The sequence below is a fragment of the Microtus ochrogaster genome, chromosome 4, assembly GCF_000317375.1.
Source record: "Microtus ochrogaster isolate Prairie Vole_2 chromosome 4, MicOch1.0, whole genome shotgun sequence".
Lineage (NCBI taxonomy): Eukaryota > Metazoa > Chordata > Mammalia > Rodentia > Cricetidae > Microtus > Microtus ochrogaster.
In genome coordinates this window covers 39818768-39837610 of record NC_022011.1, presented here as the reverse complement: position 1 = coordinate 39837610, position 18843 = coordinate 39818768, and the positions used below count along the sequence as shown (strand labels likewise).

The following is an 18843-nucleotide window of genomic DNA, read 5'->3' as shown; positions in this document are numbered from 1 at the left end:
ATACCAGTGATCATCACAAGGGGGTAACTCCCTGTTTTTCAAGATTATAATCTAGCTTTATCTTCAATTAGTTCCTGAAACAGAGTCACTGAACTGGCTAACCTAGATTTTTGGCTTTATTTTTTCTGCTAGATTTTTGGCTCTATTTTTCCTGTTAGAGGGGTCTGGATTTATCCAGATCTTTCATCCTTCTTCTTCTTCTAGTACCTCGTTCTAATCATAGAACTAGATTTTAGTATCATCTTGACCTTGTAAAGCACTATATTGGTGGCATAACAACAAAATCTGAATAGCAGTTATTTTTTTCTCTAATGAAGGTAATTAGTTTTAATGTACTAAAGTACTGTCTTAGGGCAGTGGTACCTGTCCCAATACTGGCAGCTGTCCCCAGGATTACTGCTAGTGTCAGAGAAATGGGTTCTTGTCGAAAGTGAGTTGGGTGTTTGTCAAACTCATCTTTAAACATGTTAGCTGGATGATGAAAGACCCTAGGTACCAGTTGTACAAGCACACAGTAATCTTTGGTGTCATTAAAAACCGACGTCGACATGCAAGGTATCAGGCCTGTACTACAAGTCCACCATTTATCTAAACTGGAAACCAAGTACCTGGTGTCAGGAGTCTTAGGGCTCTTAAGAGTCTCATCACATAACCTCAGTAAAAGTCAGCCTATGATTCGTCCCCCAAACACAAGCCTCTTGACTGGTGGTGTTGTTAAAAGCCCTGGATACCACAATTTGGGTAGTTCGGGAGCTAGCTTCACATGGGAGGCGTGGATCCAGGCAGAGATGCATACTTATTTCAGTTGTTCTCAGATATGGCATCTCACCACGTCAAGGACCTTTAGGTGGCCAAATAAAGGTCTAGAGAGAATAGCATCAGGATTATACACTCCACCCAACTCAGTGAGCAGTGGCGGTCCCCCACATAGGATCTCATAAGGGGTGAGTTTAAATAGCCCTGGTGTGTTCCGAACCTGGAACAATGCAAAGAGAAGGAGGGTTGTCCAGTCATTCCTGCAGGTCTCTAGGGCCAATTTTGTCAGGGTTTTTTTGGGGTGGGTTTTATTTATCCTTTCTACCTGACCTGAGCTCTGGGGTCAATAAGCACAATTTCCAAATGATCATCAGCTGGGTGGCCAGTCCCTAACTTACCTGGGCAATAAAGGCAGGTCCATTATCAGACCCGATTACCTTGGGTATCCCAAACCTTGGGAAGATTTGTTTTATGATCTTTTAGCCACCACATTGGCTGTCTCAGTCCTGGTAGGAAAAGCTTCTATCCAGCCTGAAAAATATCTATAAAAACTAATAAGTACTTGTTACCATACCTGGCTGGCTTAATTTCTGTAAAATCTATGTCCCAGTAGGCCCCAGGCTGGTCGCCTCTGAGCCTCTTCCCAGGAGTATATATGGAGCGTCCTGCATTAGTCATAGCACAGGCCTTGCAGCTTTTGACTACTTCTGCCAAGTCAGAGAGTCCTATAATAACATAATAGTCGGAGGACCTAACCACATCTTTTAGTTTTTTGGCCCTCAAGTAGATCAGTTAATGTAACTTGGTAACATACTTGTTCCCTTCTTTTTGTGGAAGAACTAGTTTTTCCCTTTTGTCTCTACTGCCCCATAAGGGGTTTTCTTTACCAGTCCTAATTTGCCCATTATTTGGTAGTTCTCAGGGGTGTATCTAAAGTTGGTTTCACTGATATCATGATAATCTTTAGGCTCTTTGACTGCCAGGATCATTGCACCTTGGGCCACCTGTTTAGCAGTTAGGTCTTCCATCTGATTTCTTTTAGCCACAGTATCTCAAGCTCTTTGGTGTTCTGGACAATGGATGGTGGCTACCTTTTTTGGCAAATGTATGGCCTTGAGGAAGCTTAATTTTTTTTATTTTTTTATCTTTTTCTGCAGATGTTAACAGTCCTCTTTGTCTGTATATTGCCCCGTGTATATGGGCAGTGGCAGATGTACACCTGCTGTCAGTGTAGATGTTGATAGACTTCCCCTCTGCCATCGGTAGAGCTTGTATCAAAGCCACGAGTTCAGCTTTCTGGGCTGATGTCCTTCAGGGAGGCTACTGGTCCAGATTACTTACTTCCCATCCACCACTGCTGCCCCCGCCTTCCTCTTACCTTCAACCATGAAACTATTGCTGTCTGTATACCAGCTCAGACTCCCAGGCCAAGGGTGATCCTTCAGATCATTTTGGGTACCAGCTTCTTCTGCCAAAATGTCAGCGCAGTGATGTGTAGGTGAGGTGTCTCAGTCTCAGGCAGTAGGGTAGCAGGATTGAGGACAGCAGTGGGAGCAAAGGTCACTGGTTCAATCAACAAAAAGCTCTGATCACCTCCAGCCCGGTTGGAGTAAACCTGATCTGGGCCTTCAACTTTGTTAACAAGTCTCTTTCTAATAAAGGCGTGGGACACTCAGGGATAACCAGGAAGGAACGAGTCACTTGTCCTCTCCCCAAATCTACAGTTCGTAAGGTGGTCCACAGATATTGTTTCTGTCCAGTTGTTCCAATTACTGTAGTCTTTGTATTCTTTAGCTTCCCCAATGGTTGTTTCAGCAGAGTACTCAGCTCCTGCATCCACTAGAGAATCATTATGGATCCCCTCCACAGTCAGGGTTACCCTAGGGGTGGGGGAGGGAGTCTGAGCCCCTTCCCCTCTAATCATCTTCTTCTAGGGCCAGTACCTTACAGGCCCTTCCTTTCTTCTTTGGGCATTCTCTTGCCCAATGTCCTTTTTTTTTTTGCAATAAGCACATTGGTCTTTGTCCAAGTGGTTCTTCTGCCCATCTTCACTCACCTTTGGTCTTCTGTTGCCCAGGTTCTATCTGTCTAGGTCCTATCTTTCCTTTCTCTCCTACCACTGTGGCCAAAATTTTATCAAATTTTTCTCTTGTCTACAATCCCTCCAGTCCTCTCTTTTTACTGCCTACTACTCTCTCTCTCTCTCTCTCTCTCTCTCTCTCTCTCTCTCTCTCTCTCTCTCTCTCTCCTCTTCCTCAGTCTCTCACTTATGAAACACTTTCTATGCCTCCTTAACCAAAATACTTCAAGTTATAATCCTGCAACCCTTCTAACCACTGTAACTTTTTAAAATATCTGATGTTGACTGTCCTATGAAGGCCATAGCTATCACTGCTTGCTGACCCTCAGAGGTTGAATCAAAGGTAGTGTAACACCTGTAAGCCTCCTTTAAACGTTTAAGAAACACAGATGTGGTTCAAACAGCCCCTGAAGAACCTCTCTTACCTTGGCCAAATTAGTGTGGCCCCTCGGAGACCTGCCATGAAAGCCCTAAGGACAGACTGTCAGCTGCTCCCTACCTGACCTTAAAAACATACACAGGGAACTAGATAAGTTCTGTTAAACCATTTCTGTTTACACTTTTTTTTACCAAAATTTCTCTTGCTTTTTAGACAACATACCAAAAATTTTTCTTGTTTTTTAGACAACATACCAAAAATCTCTCTTGCTTTTTAGACAACACACCAAAAAATCTCTCTTGCTTTTTAGACAACACAAAAATTCTTACCAACATTTTTGTGGTTTTTATTAGTGGGGATGTATGGCTACATTTTAAATAAGAACAGCACATAAAAGCCTGTACCAGTGTGAAACATTTGAGACCAACAGTAGGGTTTTTTTTAACATAAACCAAAAATAATTTGTAACCAGCCCCTATAAATGATGACAGATACTTATAACCCATAGGATCTGAAAGAGTTCTTCACCCACAGAGCCAAGCTTTGGTCAGCTTTGACCAGAGGTTTGAGGTGTGCAGCTCCCAGGGCAGACAGATGAGAACTCACTCATCAGCACCGGGTGGGGAGGAAGGTGGCATGCAGCACTGGGGAATAAAGATTGTTAACCTCTTTAGGCCATAGAGATTACCCTCAGATTTTTTGTTTAGTGTTTGAAATCCTATTGGGGTACATCGGCCTTCTACAACTATGTCTGGCGACCTCGATACCTTGTAACAGCAAAGCTGAATAGCCCAGCCATCCATACAAGCATACTGCCCCCCCAGCCACATGCTTGGGGCTGAGGCTGACTTTTTTTTTTATGAAATATATGCCTATGTTTATGGTCCTAACTCTAAAGTCTTGTAAGTGGTCACAATATCAAAGTCAAAGAAGTCATTATTTGAGTACATCAGCATCAGTCTAAGTCAGGACAATGGCGCCAAACAAACCAAAGACAAAGCTTCAAGCTGCTTCGCGGGTGTGACCTGCCCTGCTATCGAAATGAGACCACTATCCACACATGCCTCTACAGAGAAATGACCACACCATTCATGTGTCATGCCACAAACTGAGAAACACTACCTGCGTATCTCACCAGAGAACTGAACACATTACCTGCGCGTAAAACAAAACAGAGACCAAAGATACACAGACAAAGGTTAACAAAACTTAGAAAGATAAAACCACTGATCCAGAGTCAATGTCACAATAGTCAAAGTCACAAGTAAGACAAAACAAAAAACCAAAGACATACAAGACACACAAACAAATGAAGTTAATTCTGTATCATTTAGTATAAATCCAGCAGTTTCAATATTTAGAACAATTCTGTATATTACAAATCAATAATTATATTGAGAGGTTCTTTAAAAACACTTAGTACCTTAAGAATAACACATTCATATTGATTTTGTTTATAAATCATGCATCTGTGTTTTAATAGACATATTAGTATGTTTTATTTGCTATTATTTTGTGATTTTTTTCACATAAATATTTCCAATTTCAACTGATAAAGAGGAGGAAATAGTAAATAAAATGTTACAAGTACACCAGAAAAGAATACAAGTTAAGCATCATTAACAAAATAAATCTGAATTTAGACAAATGACATTGGGAAAGGATATTGGATTGCATTAAACAGAAACAAGTGCTTCCTTGGCAGATTCCAGATGTGGCTAGAGAAATTAACTACTTACTGTCATTTTCAAAAATATGAAAAAGCAAAATTATGTTTTGGTTGCAAGAAAATTTGAAAGAGACAGACATTACATAAATTCCATAAAAACTGATTTATAAAAAGTCAAAACTGGAGATGTTGGGATGGGGAAGATGTTAAGGGGTATGTAGAAGATGTGCCATCTGATATTTCATGTTATTGATATATATATCTGTTCCCTTAAGTCTCTAAATCATATATTATAGCTTCATAGTTGTCCCTTGGGTGCTATCCATTTCAATGTAGATCTAATATAAAGCTTTACCCAATATGGGTCTAGAGCTATGAGAAGGATCAAGAGGCTAGTGAAGTATACATCATTAACTTGCTTTGCTATTACCTGATGACTGATCAAACCATTCACCTCATCCCTTACCTCAGAATTTCACTATAGATTCTGAGTCTACTCAAAGTTGATTTTTCTTATATGATAATTTTTATTTTATTTCTAAGTTCTAAGTCACCAACCTCCCATTAGTGTACAAACGTTTGAGATTCTTAGATAAAGCATATGCACAAATTAAAACATTGCTTTCTTTATGCCTTGATGACCATGTGTCCCATTCTCACATTTCCGTGTCTTATTTTCATCAGAAGATGAGGAGCACAAAGAATAAGAGCAGAACATCTCAGCTCATCCTCCTGAGGCTCCCCATCCAGCCGAAAGACCAAGGCATGTACTTTTCACTGTTGTTAGTCAAGTACCTGAACATGGTGCGAGAACCTGCTCATCATTCTGATCATCAGCCGGACCCTTGCCTCCACACCACCATGAACTTCTTCCTCAACCACTTGTCCTTCATGGACATCTCTTTCTCATTGGTCACAGCTCTGAAGATCCTCAGTAATATGCTGACATACAGTCAGTCTATCTCATCTACTTGGTGATTTTCCCAGGTGTATTTTTTCATATTTTTGCAAGCATTGACAGTTTCCTTCTGACATCAATGGCCTTTGACAGGTATGTGAACATCAACCGCCCCCTCCACTATATCAGAATCATAAATCAGAGTGTCTGTATCTTACTGGGCATTACATCTTGGTTCTTATCCTTTGCTTGTGCCCTCATGGGTACTGAATTGCTAGCTTGTCTCTCTTTCTTTAGAGGTAACCATCTGCCATTTATTCTGTGATCTGTCTACATTACTTAAGCTCAGACACCACCATCAATGAGCTGATCATCCTCATTGTGAGATCACTAGCCGTAGCCATGCCATTCATATGAATCCTGGTCCCTTATGGCCAAATCATAGCCAGTGTCCTCAGAACTCCCTCCACCAAGGGAATCTGCAAGGCCTTTTCCACATGTGGTTCTCAACTGTCTGTGGTTTGTCTGAACTATGGGCCATTATTGGGCTATACTTAGCTCCTTCATCTAACAACACTAATGACAAGAATGTCATTCTAGCTCTGCTATACATTTTGGTCACAACCATGCTGGATCTCTTTATCTGAGGAATCAGAATATAAAAGGAGCACTGAGAAATGTCCTCATCAGGAGAATGTATTCACAGTGATGGATGTGGTCTTCCTTCTTTCTGTATTTGACAACTTCCCAGACCTACACATGACTATTATGACTTAGTGCATTCTAGTGAGTCTTCAGGTTGTATTTTTTCAATCTGTTTTACCCCAATCACAGGTATGATTTCTTTTTTTTTTTTTTTACTATTTTGTGCATCTTGAGGGATGGTTCTTTTTTTTCAAATACTTCTATGCTGATTTCCTTTTCAACTCTTCATGTCATGTCCTACCTTTAGGAACATTATTTTTTATCATGTTAATCATTCATTTCATTATCTAATTTAATGGCTGTTGGGGCTAGCTCTATTCAGGAAATAGCCAGGCCAGCTTAAAGATAAACAATTATATTTTTAATGGTTATAAGGGGAAACTCACACCATAAGAATGGGAAGTCCGAGTTCCTGTGTCCAGAGGGAATCAACCAGAGAGCATGCACCTGGTCTGACCCAGTTTTTCTTCCTGGGCTCCAGGTAGCCACGCCTTAACTAGGCGTGATTGGTTAACAGAGCTTCCCCAACATCTCCCCTTTTGTCTAAACAAGATCAATCCAAACTCAATAAACTATATACAATAGGAACAGATACCAAATATAAAAATTACAAACAATATAAACAATAGTAAGCAAGGAACGCAAAACAAAAGTTTTACTAAACATTCTATTTCAAGAAGTCTAACTCTTGCATTGAAATTAAGGTTGGCTAAATCATGAGGAAGGTAACTACAACTATCTAATCTTCAACCCTATCAAAGATCCAAGAAGGGAAACAATAGTACTTGAGTAAGCAGGAAATGTAATCGAGCAACTTCCAAAATGTGGAACAAATGACAAAGACAACTGGCTACCTGGGCAATCACCCAAAGTCTCATTTGCAATGTTGAAGCAATCAACTTTGGCTAAGGCCTAAAATGACTGACAGACCATTTTAAAAGGCGAGAAACTTTTCAAAACTATCTTACCCTGTCTTGGCAGGATTTGACAGTCCTGTTTTATCCATTTATGGATACAATGTATCTTTGTCATTGGTTGAGGTATGGGAATTTCTTTGCCCAAAGGCTAGTTCTGCCAAGAAGAAAACAAGCTCCAGGTGGAGTGTCTTCAGTGCTCAATATTTTCTCAGAAAAAGATCTGTGCTGCCAGGAGCAATTATGTTTCACATCAACAGAACTCTAAGTTATTTAAATACCATTTTCTATAGTTCTTTGCAGTGGTTGAAGATTATCTATCTATGCAGAATATAATCTCTATGTATCTAAAGAACCTGATTAGTCTAACTATAAGTATGACAAACATAGATGACTATTGATCTATAATCCTTAATACCTATATAACTTAGAGACTAAGACAATAAACAACTGTGCAATAAATGAGGACAATGACCTCCAAATGTAAACAATTAGAGGTAGAAGTGTACACTGAAATATTGTAAATATATATCAATATATAAAATGTTTTAAACAGAGGTAGAAGCATGCATGCATACAATATTCAATATTATTTAACTTTGTATCAATATACAAGAATCTATATCAATGAAATTGCTTATAAATAATAACTCACAAACCAATCTATATTATTCCATCATCCATTCCCCCCCCTCTTTTTTATGGGTCTTTACTTATTATCTACAGTGTTCTGTACTGTGTGTCTGCCAGTCAGAAGAGGGCACCAGATCTCATTATAGATGGTTGTAAGCCACCATGTGGCTGCTGGGAATTGAACTTAGGACCTCTGGAAGAGCAGCCAGTGCTCCTAACCTCTGAGCCATCTTTCCATCTTAAAAAAAAGTTGACTATCTTCCCACAGGGAATGCTCAATAGCCGCAACACTTGGCACCGAATGCCATGGTTTAGAATTCCCACAAAGTGGCCTGTTTGGCCGCTATTGGCTGATTTCGGGGTCTAGTTTTCTGAGCTTGCAGAAGCCCAGGCAGGGCGGGGACACAGGAGACTGGGGCAGAAAAGGCAAAGGAGCTCGATCCAGCCCAGCTACACCACCACCACTGTGGGCAAAGGCTGAGGAGCTCGACCCAGCCCAGCACTGCCGCTGCCATCATGGGCAACAGCCAAAGAGCTTGCACCAAGCACCAAGCCTTGTAGCCGCCCCCTTCCAAGGCTACAGACCTGCTACACCCAGTACGCGCACCCAGCCGCTGCTGCCAGCAGAGTGGGAGACCTGTCTCATGTGGCTGTTGAACAGCCAAAGACCTTCACAGAGCACACAGTCTATGAATTATCCTAAAAAAACTTCTTGATTTGAGTATATTTTTCAGCATTTAACCTAAAATCAGATCTAAACCAAGCACATGGATTCAAGTGCACCACGACACCTACTGGCAGGCAATGGTTATTGCACCGGCTCCAGCTGATTAAACGACAGGTGAAATTTATTATTCTAAATATAATTAATAAGTTACTGACTTAAAAAGGGCAATATGTTTTTTACTGCTGAGTAGTACTCTAATATGTATATATTCCATACTGTCTTCATCCATTCTTCCACTGAAGGGCATCTAGGTTGTTTCCAGGTTCTGGCTATTACAAACAATGCTGCTATGAACATAGTAGAGCATATACTTTTGTTGTATGATAAGGCCTCTCTTGGGTATATTCCCAAGAGTGGTATTGCTGGGTCCAGGGGTAGGTTGATCCTGAATTTCCTGAGAAACCGCCACACTGCTTTCCAACGTGGTTGCACAAGTTTGCATTCCCACCAGCAATGGATGAGTATATCCCTTTCTCCACCTCTCCAACAAAGGCTATCATTGGTGTTCTTTATTTTAGCCATTCTGACAGGTGTAAGATGGTATCTTAAAGCTGTCTTGATTTGCATTTCCCTGATCGCTAAGGAGCAGAAGGAGAGAGAGCACGAGCAAGGAACTCAGGACCGCGAGGGGTGCACCCACACACTGAGACAATGGGGAGGTTCTACTGGAACTCACCAAGGCCAGCTGGCCTGGATCTGGAAAAGCCTGGGATAAAACTGGACTCTCTGAACATAGCGGACAATGAGGACTACTGAGAACTCAAGAACAATGACAATGGGTTTCTGATCCTACTGCACGCACTGGCTTTGTGGGAGCCTAGGCAGTTTGGATGCTCAACTTGCTAGACCTGGATGGAGGTGGGGGTTCCTTGGACTTCCCACAGGACAGGGACCCCTGTTTGTTTTTGGGGCGGGGGGGGGGGGACTTAGTTGGGGGAGGGGAAGGGAAATGGGAGGCGGTGGCGGGGAAGAGACAGAAATCTTTAATAAATAAATAAATTTAAAAAAAAGAAGTGAAAAAAAGGGCAATATGTTAGACAATCTAACTGTCCAAGGTTTCAATAGCCTTTTCACTTACACAATGTGTGAGGTCTTAGAAGACACATATGATGCCCCTTCCACATTGCTATTCCTGTTTCTAGGGTTTATTTGTCCTCAATATTTTTTTTCTTAAAAATATGGTTTGACAATAAGAAAATGATGTACTCTTTACAGACTAAATCCAGGCTTCTTAGGAAAGGAGTTGGAAATCTAAAGAAGGACAGGATCATCTTAACTAACAATTTTTAGTCAGCTGAGGTACTTTTAAACATGGTACAGCCGGGCGATGGTGGCACACGCCTTTAATCCCAGCACTCGGGAGGCAGAGGCAGGCGGATCTCTGGGAGTTCGAGACCAGCCTGGTCTACCTAGCTAGCTCCAGGACAGGCTCCAAAGCCACAGAGAAACCCTGTCTCGAAAAACAAAACAAAACAAAAAAACAAAGCTAAACATGGTACAGACTGGTACCAAGCTTCTTGAAGAGGAGGTCATACATCTAAAGGAGAATACAAACACTTTGAATACCAAAATTCAGTCAAATGAGGTGCTTTTGGAAGTGGTACAGACTAATAACAAACTTTTCGAAAAAGAGATTACACATCTAAACACTTTGAATACCAAAACTCAGTTGAATGAGGTGCTTTTGGAAGCAAACTTTTCGAAAAAGAGATTGCACATCTGAAAAAGGATACTAGGACTTTGATTAATAAGACCCAGTCAATTGAGATACTTTGGAAAAGGTACAGTCTGATAATAATTTATTTAAAGAGAGATTCAACACACTGGAGAAAGAAAAAGCTGATTTGGTACATAATATTAATTTATTTAAAGACCTATTTAGACTCTGAAGAAGGCAACAGCTGATTTGGCACATAATTATTTAGAGAGAGATTCAGCACTCTGGAGAAAGAAAAAACTGATTTGGCACATAATAGCAATTCATTTAAAGAGAGAATCAACACTCTAGAAAAGAAAACAGTTCATTTGACACATAAAACCCAGTCCATGACTGTGGGTACTGAAACATTATTTGAGAGAATTTGCACTGTTGAATGTAGTAATCGAACTCTGTCAAAGGGGTATGATGGATTGACTGATAGAATGTCTCTCCAAGAAGGTAATATGCATGCCAAGAAGATTATGTCCAGGGATGAGATATTATCTCTACTGGACAGACTTCATACATTGGAATTCTCAATGAGGGCATTAGAGCAGAATACTGGACAGGAGGTCCAGACATTACAAAAGTCAGTGGTAAACATATTTGAAAAGATTGTACTATAATACAAAAGCATTTGTTCAACTATGTTCATAGCACCATTATTTGTAATAGCCAGAACCTGGAAACAACCTAGATGCCCTTCAATGGAAGAATGGATGAAGAAAGTGTGGAATATATACACATTAGAGTACTACTCAGCAGTAAAAAACAAGGAATTCTTGAATTTTGCATGCAAATGGATGGAAATAGAAAACACTATCCTGGATGAGGTAACCCAGACTCAAAAGGATGAACATGGGATGTACTCACTCATAATTGGTTTCTAGCCATAAATAAAAGACATTGAGCCTATAATTTGTGATCCTAGAGAAGCTAAATAAGAAGGTGAACCCAAAGAAAAACATATAGTTATCCTCCTGGATATTGAAAGTAGACAAGATTGCTAGGCAAAAATTGGGAACTTGGGGGTGGGTTGGGATGGGGGTAAGGGGAAATGGGGAGAGAAAAGTGAGAAGGGGCGGATGGGGAAAGCCTGGGGGAATGGGATGGTTGGGATAAAGGAAGGGTGGATATGGGAGTAGGGAAGTATATATCTTAATTAAGGGAGCAATTTTAGGTTTGGCAAAAGACTTGACTCTAGAGGGGCTCCCAGGTGTCCAGGGAGATGTCCCCAGCTAGTTCCATGGGCAGCTGAGGAGAGGGAACCTGAAATGGCCCTATCCTATAACCATACTGATGAATATCTTGCATATCACCATAGAACCTTCATCTGGCGATGGGTGGAAATAGAGGCCATGGTCTAGCCACAAACTTGGGCAGACATAGAAGCTCACGTATGGACCACATCAGCCAGAAGAAGAGGTAGACATGTCATTACCTCATGAAATTCCCCATTCCTTCAGTTTCCACAAATGCAATACCCCACCAACTCTCCAGCCACCTCCCCTATAGCCATGTTCCCACCCCCAATATATTCTCTCTGAAGAGGATACCTGTCAGGATGTTGTCAGAAAGCCTTTGATCAAAGAAGGTAAGAAGCCTAGGACCAAAAATGCTATATTTCTCTGAAAAAACCACTCACTAAGAAAAGTGAAGAGGAAGCTGAGACCTTCCATTCTGTGGAAGGATAAGATAGGAAAGAGGTTCTCACCATGACAGCCAAGATGTAAACAGAGGGAGGATGGAAGGGAGAGAGAGCATGTGAATCCAGGGAATGAGGTGTATCCTTCAAAGACATTCCTCCAATGTCCTATTCTTCCAATGTGGTCCCACCTATACTTTTCCCCACTTCCTATAGTTTATTTGAGTTATGATTTCGTTTTCTAATTGGCTCGGAGTCATTATGTTGCAATTATCTCTTAATCATTGGATCAACAAACTAAACTTAACGTTAAATATGAGTCTTTTGGAGGACATATCATATCCAAACAAATACAAGAACAATGAAGTTTATGACTACAACATACACATTTCAGTACCAGACACAATTCCATTAAAAAAGTTATACATGAATTTTTACTTCTTGGTTTATTGTTGAAGCTTGTTTTTTTATAGCCTGTAATTGCTTCCCCAAATTTGTTATGTCATGAGTCACATGAGGAGCTATAGACAGTTGATGTCTTCTGAGGCAGGGTGAGAAACTTTTCTTTAAGGATGTGGCTTGTGCTGTTTCACTAAGCTCCAGCAAATGGTGCCACACCCTGTAGTATGTGGGCAACACAATCTCACCTGGATTACAAAAACAAAAGCAGATGGTGCCACACCCTGTAGTATGTGGGCAACACAATCTCGCCTGGATTACAAAAACAAAAGCAGATGGTACCAATTTGGAAGGAATAGAAGTGAATCTGGGGGATTAGGGCAGAGGAGCCAAAGTGGGGGGAAGGAAACACTAATATAACCAAAATATAGTATGAATTATTACATTCTCATAACAGATTGAAATATTGTGTTTTAATAAAAAATACCATACCTTCTGAACTTAGATTTCTATACTTCTCTTATTATCTGGGTACTTAAGAACTGATTTGGAATTAATTTTCTATGGAGCTAAGTGGAAAGTTACACTGATGGCTATCTTCTGGGTATATGAGAACTGTATCCACGCAACACCAACTCCACTGATTTTGAAGACAAGACTGAGCTCTATAGAAACCATGCTTTGTTCCCCATGTTCTGAGTGGTGGTGAGATATGTACCTTCTATTCAGAGTGACTGTATCAGTGTACTATCATTTTGCAGTGTTATGGGCTTCTGAACTTTGGCTATCACACTCAGTCACTAGCTTAGTTCATTTATCCCAAGATAAATAATATTCCAATAAGTTTTAGGGCCCAAAAGTTGCTACAGGTTTCCTTGTTGCTGTTGTTATTTCTGTCTCCAAGGATGAGTAAACTCTTCCAGGAGTAGTTGTGTTCCCTAAGGAGGCAGTGGCAATGTAGCAATTATATCCTGGCTTTAATTCAGAATCAAGATGGCAGTGTTTTCCTTTGGGATCTTTTCTGTTTTTCTTTTTGTAAATTAGTGTTCATACTGAATTCTCAAGAGCTGCAGGCAAATATTTATTGATATATCTACTTTTGTTTTGTTCTGAGCTGGTGAGGCTACTGTCCACCACTATCAAACTTTCTGTCCATTAAGGACCCTATTTATTACAGTGTCTCCCATGACTTCTAGAGAGAATTGGAGGAACTTTCTCAAGTCTGGAAGATGAAGGTATCTGTGCTTATCATCTAGGGGTGAATCTAAGGTGGGGGAGAATTTGCCCTCCGTAATACAAGTGTGCATACACAATGCACAATGAATGTGTGCATTGTATATTTTTGTCTTTAGGCTTTTCTCCACACCACAGTGCTATTACAGTTATTTCTCAAAATTGATTATCTGTCTAAAGTTTGAGGAGAGTATAAATAGAGCAGCTCCATAGAGCAATTTATCTCACATTTATACAGTACCCAATCCAGGAGAAGAAAATGCAGGGGGTTTTTGTTGGTAACCTCCATCAAGTCTCGCTAGGTTTCTTCCAAATTTTATGCCAAAACTCTCTAATTGTATCCATCTCCACTGACACACTCAGATGTATGCAGTGGTTATATTTAAATCTGAACTATAACAATAGCTCCCTGTTCAGCTCCTCCTGATACCTGGTTTTGCTATAACCCACTTTACTCACTACACAGTAAATGTTTAAAGCTTTCAGCCACGTCTTTCCTCAAATCTTTCCTTGTGGGTACTAAAGTTCTGAGTTGGAGAATTGAGACTTTCTCCTATAGTATAAATGACCTTATATACCCCTGTTTGTCAGTGGTATTCCAACTTCATACATTTTTTATCAGACTGACCCATAGTCTTGACCTTTCCCTATTCCCCCAATGCCTAAGACCTTCTCTCTTCAAACACTCAACTATCATGACTCCACAGAACATGTAAGAATAGCCTTCCTCACCAGCTGCAAACCCTTATGTTTGGCTGTCTGTCAAAATCATGGATATATACATACTCTTAATTCTACTTCTGGGACTTTATCATACATACTTATGTAAAAATGTATTGAATAATAATGCTTATTGTAATACTGGAAATGGCAAAAATAATGAGACTCAATGTCCAAAAATTGCTAATTATTATTATATTATGGAAAAGTGATTATTATAAAGAGTGATGGGTGATATGATTAATGAATAGTTTCTGGTAAGAAAATTATATTAGAATATTTATAGAGTAGATGTATAGTGTAGAGATTTTAACAGCAATCTCAACAAAGATAGGAAAATCAGAGTAGTAACAAAAATTTTAGCTGCCCCTCTTCCCATGAGTGATTAACTTGTTTCTCAGCTTTCAAACATGAAGACATTCAGATTGTTTTTATTTACAAAACAGGGATCTGTGATTTAATAGACAGATCACCATGTTTTATTTACTATTGTTTTATGATTGTTCTCATGAATAATTCCATTTTCAACAGATAAAGAAGGGGGACAATGATAAATGGAATTTTAGAAATAAAATAAAACAAAAGATCATTTAAGAGTCATTAGTAAAGGAAATCTGGATTAAGATCAATGACAGTGGAGAGCATTATTTGACCGCATTAAACAGAAACCAACTGCTTCCTTGGTAGAGTCCAGATGTGGCTAGAGATGTTAAATATTTCACGTCATCCTACAAACCTAAAAAATCAAAATTCGGTTTTGGTTGAGAAAACACAAAATAGAACTTATGCTGGGTGGTGGTGGTGGTGGTGCATGCCTTTAATCCCAGCACTCAGGAGGCAGAGACAGGCAGATCACTGTGAGTTTATGGCCAGACTGGTCTACAAGAGCTAGTTCCAGGACAGGCCCCAAAACTACAAAGAGAGAGGGAGAGAGAAAGAGAGAGAGAGAGAGAGAGAGAGAGAGAGAGAGAGAGAGAGAACTGGAAAGAGTCACAGACATATATATATATATATATACATATATATATATATATGTATATATATATATATTCCTTGAAAACTGCTTTAGAAAGAGAGGCAATCGGAGATGTCGAGGTGGGAAAGATGTGAAGAGGTGAACAGAAGACATGTCATCTGATATTTCATGTTATTGGCATAGTTCTGTCCTCTTAAGCCTCTAAATCAAAATTACAGCTTCATAGCTGCCTCCTGGGTTCTATTTGTGTCAATACACCTCCAGATATAAAACATTAGCCAATATGTTTCAAACTCTGAAGAGGATCAAGAGGCTAGTAAACTATCAAACATCAATGACTACCTTTAATATTAATTGATAGCTGGTATAACCTTTTACTTCATTCCCCATCTCAGAATTCCCTTAGGGATTTCTACATGTCTCAAAGCTGATCTTTATTTATATGTTAATTGTTTGGGAATTTGTAAGTTCCACAAAAATATGCTAAGCTGGTTTCTAAGTCACCAACCTCCCATTAGTGTTCAGAAGCTTGAGAAGTTCAAAAAAGTAAACACACTAATTAATAATATTTCTTTCATTGTGCCCTGGTCATCACCTTTTCCATTCTTGCACTTTCATGTCTTTCTGATCCTTAGCAGACAAGGAACACAAGAAATCAGAGCAGTGCATCTGAGTTCATCCTCCTGGGACTCCCCATAAAGCCAGAGGACCAAGACTTGTATTCTGCACTGTTCCTGGCCATGTACCTGACCACAGTGCTGGGGAACCTGCTCATCATCCTGCTCATCAGGCTGGACTCTCACCTTCACACCCCCATGTACTTCTTCCTCAGCCACTTGGCCTTCACAGACATCTCTTTCTCGTCAGTCACAGCTCCAAAGATGCTCATGAATATGCTGACACACAGTCAGTCCATCTCATATGCTGAGTGCATTTCCCAGATGTACTTTTTCCTAATGTTTGCAGATATTGAAAACTTCCTTCTGACCTCCATGGCCTATGACAGATATGTGGCCATCTGCCACCCCCTCCACTATACAAGTATCATGAGTCAGAGTGTCTGTTTCTTACTGGTGATTATATCTTGGTTGTTATCCTTTGCTGGTGCCCTTGTTCACACCATCCTTCTAGCTCGTCTCTCTTTCTTTAGAGGTAACACTCTCCACCACTTCTTCTGTGATCTCTCTGCTTTGATTAAACTCTCTAGCTCAGACACCTCTATCAATGAGCTGGTCATCCTCATTGTGGGATCACTGGTCATTACTGTGCCATTCATATGCATCCTGGTCTCTTATGGCCGCATTGGAGCCACCATCCTGAGAACTCCCTCAATCAAGGGAATCTACAAAGCCTTGTCCACGTGTGGCTCTCATCTCTCTGTGGTTTCTCTCTATTATGGAGCCATTATTGGGTTATATTTTGTCCCCTCATCTAACAACACTAATGACAAGGATGTCATTGTAGCTGTGCTGTACACTATGGTCACACCCATGCTGAATCCTTTTATCTACAGTCTTAGAAATCGAGATATGAAAGGAGTTTTGAGGAATATGCTTGCAAGGGCAACATTTTCCATGTGATCAACTTCCTCTGCTACACAAAGGGGAGCTGAGATTTCCCCAGGCTTTATAAGCATCCTTTACTTTGGGAAATGTTATTTCTTAGTTATTTGGTGCACTGTCTTTTCAGGCACACTTTACAGTGTATGTCATTTTAAATCTCCATTTTCCTTCCTCTCTCTCTCTCTCTCTCTCTCTCTCTCTCTCTCTCTCTCTCTCTCTCTTTCTGTCTGTCTTCTTGATCCTGACAGTCTTAAGTTTTATTCACAAACATATCCATACATCTTTTTTTTCTGCAATTGTTATTTTGTTTCCTCACTGTCTTCAGTATTTTTGATATGTAAAAGCCTTTAATTGGTAAAGTTTTTTCTCCTTTTCTAATGATGCTACTATTTCTTCAGACTGACCAATTCAAGATTCTCTCTGTGCTTAAGTTTATAATATAGCTAGTTTATATTTTTGGATAACTTTAGTTCAGAATGTAGCTATGCTTTTGTTCTAATTAATTTTCTCTAATTATTTTTAATTTTAATTGACATCAAATTGTACATAGTTACTGGATACCATGTATTGTTCTTATGCATGTATATAGTTCAGATGTTCAAATAATGATGATCATGTTTAATTTTTGATTTTTTACCTGTTTATGATGGAAATACTCATAATTTTTTGTATCCATTTGAAACTCACAGTATTTTTTATTACCAGATTAATCACCCTACCTTGCAACCAGAAGCCAGTTTTCCATTTCATTGTCATCTACCCATTAGCCAACTTCCCTCTGACTCTCCCTATTTGTAGCCTCTCTTACATTCACAATACATTTTAACTGTCTCAGTGTGAAGGTCGCTAAATAGTTAACTTTTCCCCTCCGAGTATATGAGTCTGTTCACATATTGAAACAAAATTACTTTTCTGTTAAAGGCTGTGACAGACAAATACTGATTCAACTGATGAATAAAACCCCTATGGGACATCTCTGGTCCTAGGAAGGTGAAGCCCTGTGAAACACTGGCTAGAGACTTTCCAAAGCATTCCAGGGAGTTTGCGGTCATGCATATGGTGTGTATCCTGATGTGAGCTGAGGAGTAGTTGCCGGCATCTGAGGAAGTCTAGCCAATCTGAGTTGGTTCACACATGTGAGATGTACAGCATCTCAAATTTCATGTGTTTTTTTTTATTGAGAAAAGGAAAAAAAAGTTTCCCCCTCCTCCCAGCCTTCTCCCCCTCCCCCCACTCCTCTCCCCCTCCCTCTCCAGTCCAAAGAGCAGTCAGGGTTCCCTGCCCTCTGGAAAGTCCAAGGTCCTCCCCCCTCCGTCCATGTCTAGGAAGGTGAACATCCAAACTGGCTAGGCTCCCACAAAGCCAGAACATGAAGTAGGATCAAAACCCCGTGCCATTGTCCTTGGCTTCTCATCAGCCCTCATTGTTCGCCATGTTCATAGAGTCCGGTTTTATCCCATGCTTTTTCAGTCATAGTCCAGCTGGCCTTGGTGAGCTCCCAATAGATCAGCCCCACTGTCTCAGTGGGTGGGTGCACCCCTCGTGGTCCTGACTATTAAAAATGATACCTGCCCATCACTCAAATGTATTACTTTCCATGCCCATTTAAAAGAATATATTTTAAAATGTAGTTCTTTGGAGGCTGCATCTATTCAAGACAAAGACTTTAACTTCACTTCTGTAAGCAGAATGCTGTAATGCTTATTTTTATTAAAAATATTGAGTTACATCAGTGTACAAAGTAACGAGTTTCATTGTGTACACAAACATAGCACTTTGATCAAGTGAACTTTGTTTCCCTCTTTTGTTTTTTCCATGTCTGCCTCTTTTTCAACCTTTCCATATAAG

At 40.0% G+C, this 18843-nt stretch overlaps 1 protein-coding gene across 1 annotated transcript; it reads left to right on the top strand.

Moving 5' to 3' along the window:
• The first annotated feature begins 5571 nt into the window (after positions 1 to 5571).
• On the top strand, positions 5572 to 17013 carry LOC101984054 (olfactory receptor 50-like). The gene is given in 3 exon segments (XM_013355430.1): positions 5572 to 5884; positions 5887 to 6059; positions 16072 to 17013. Coding segments are annotated over 3 exon segments (1428 nt in total).
• Positions 17014 to 18843: the final 1830 nt, after the last annotated feature.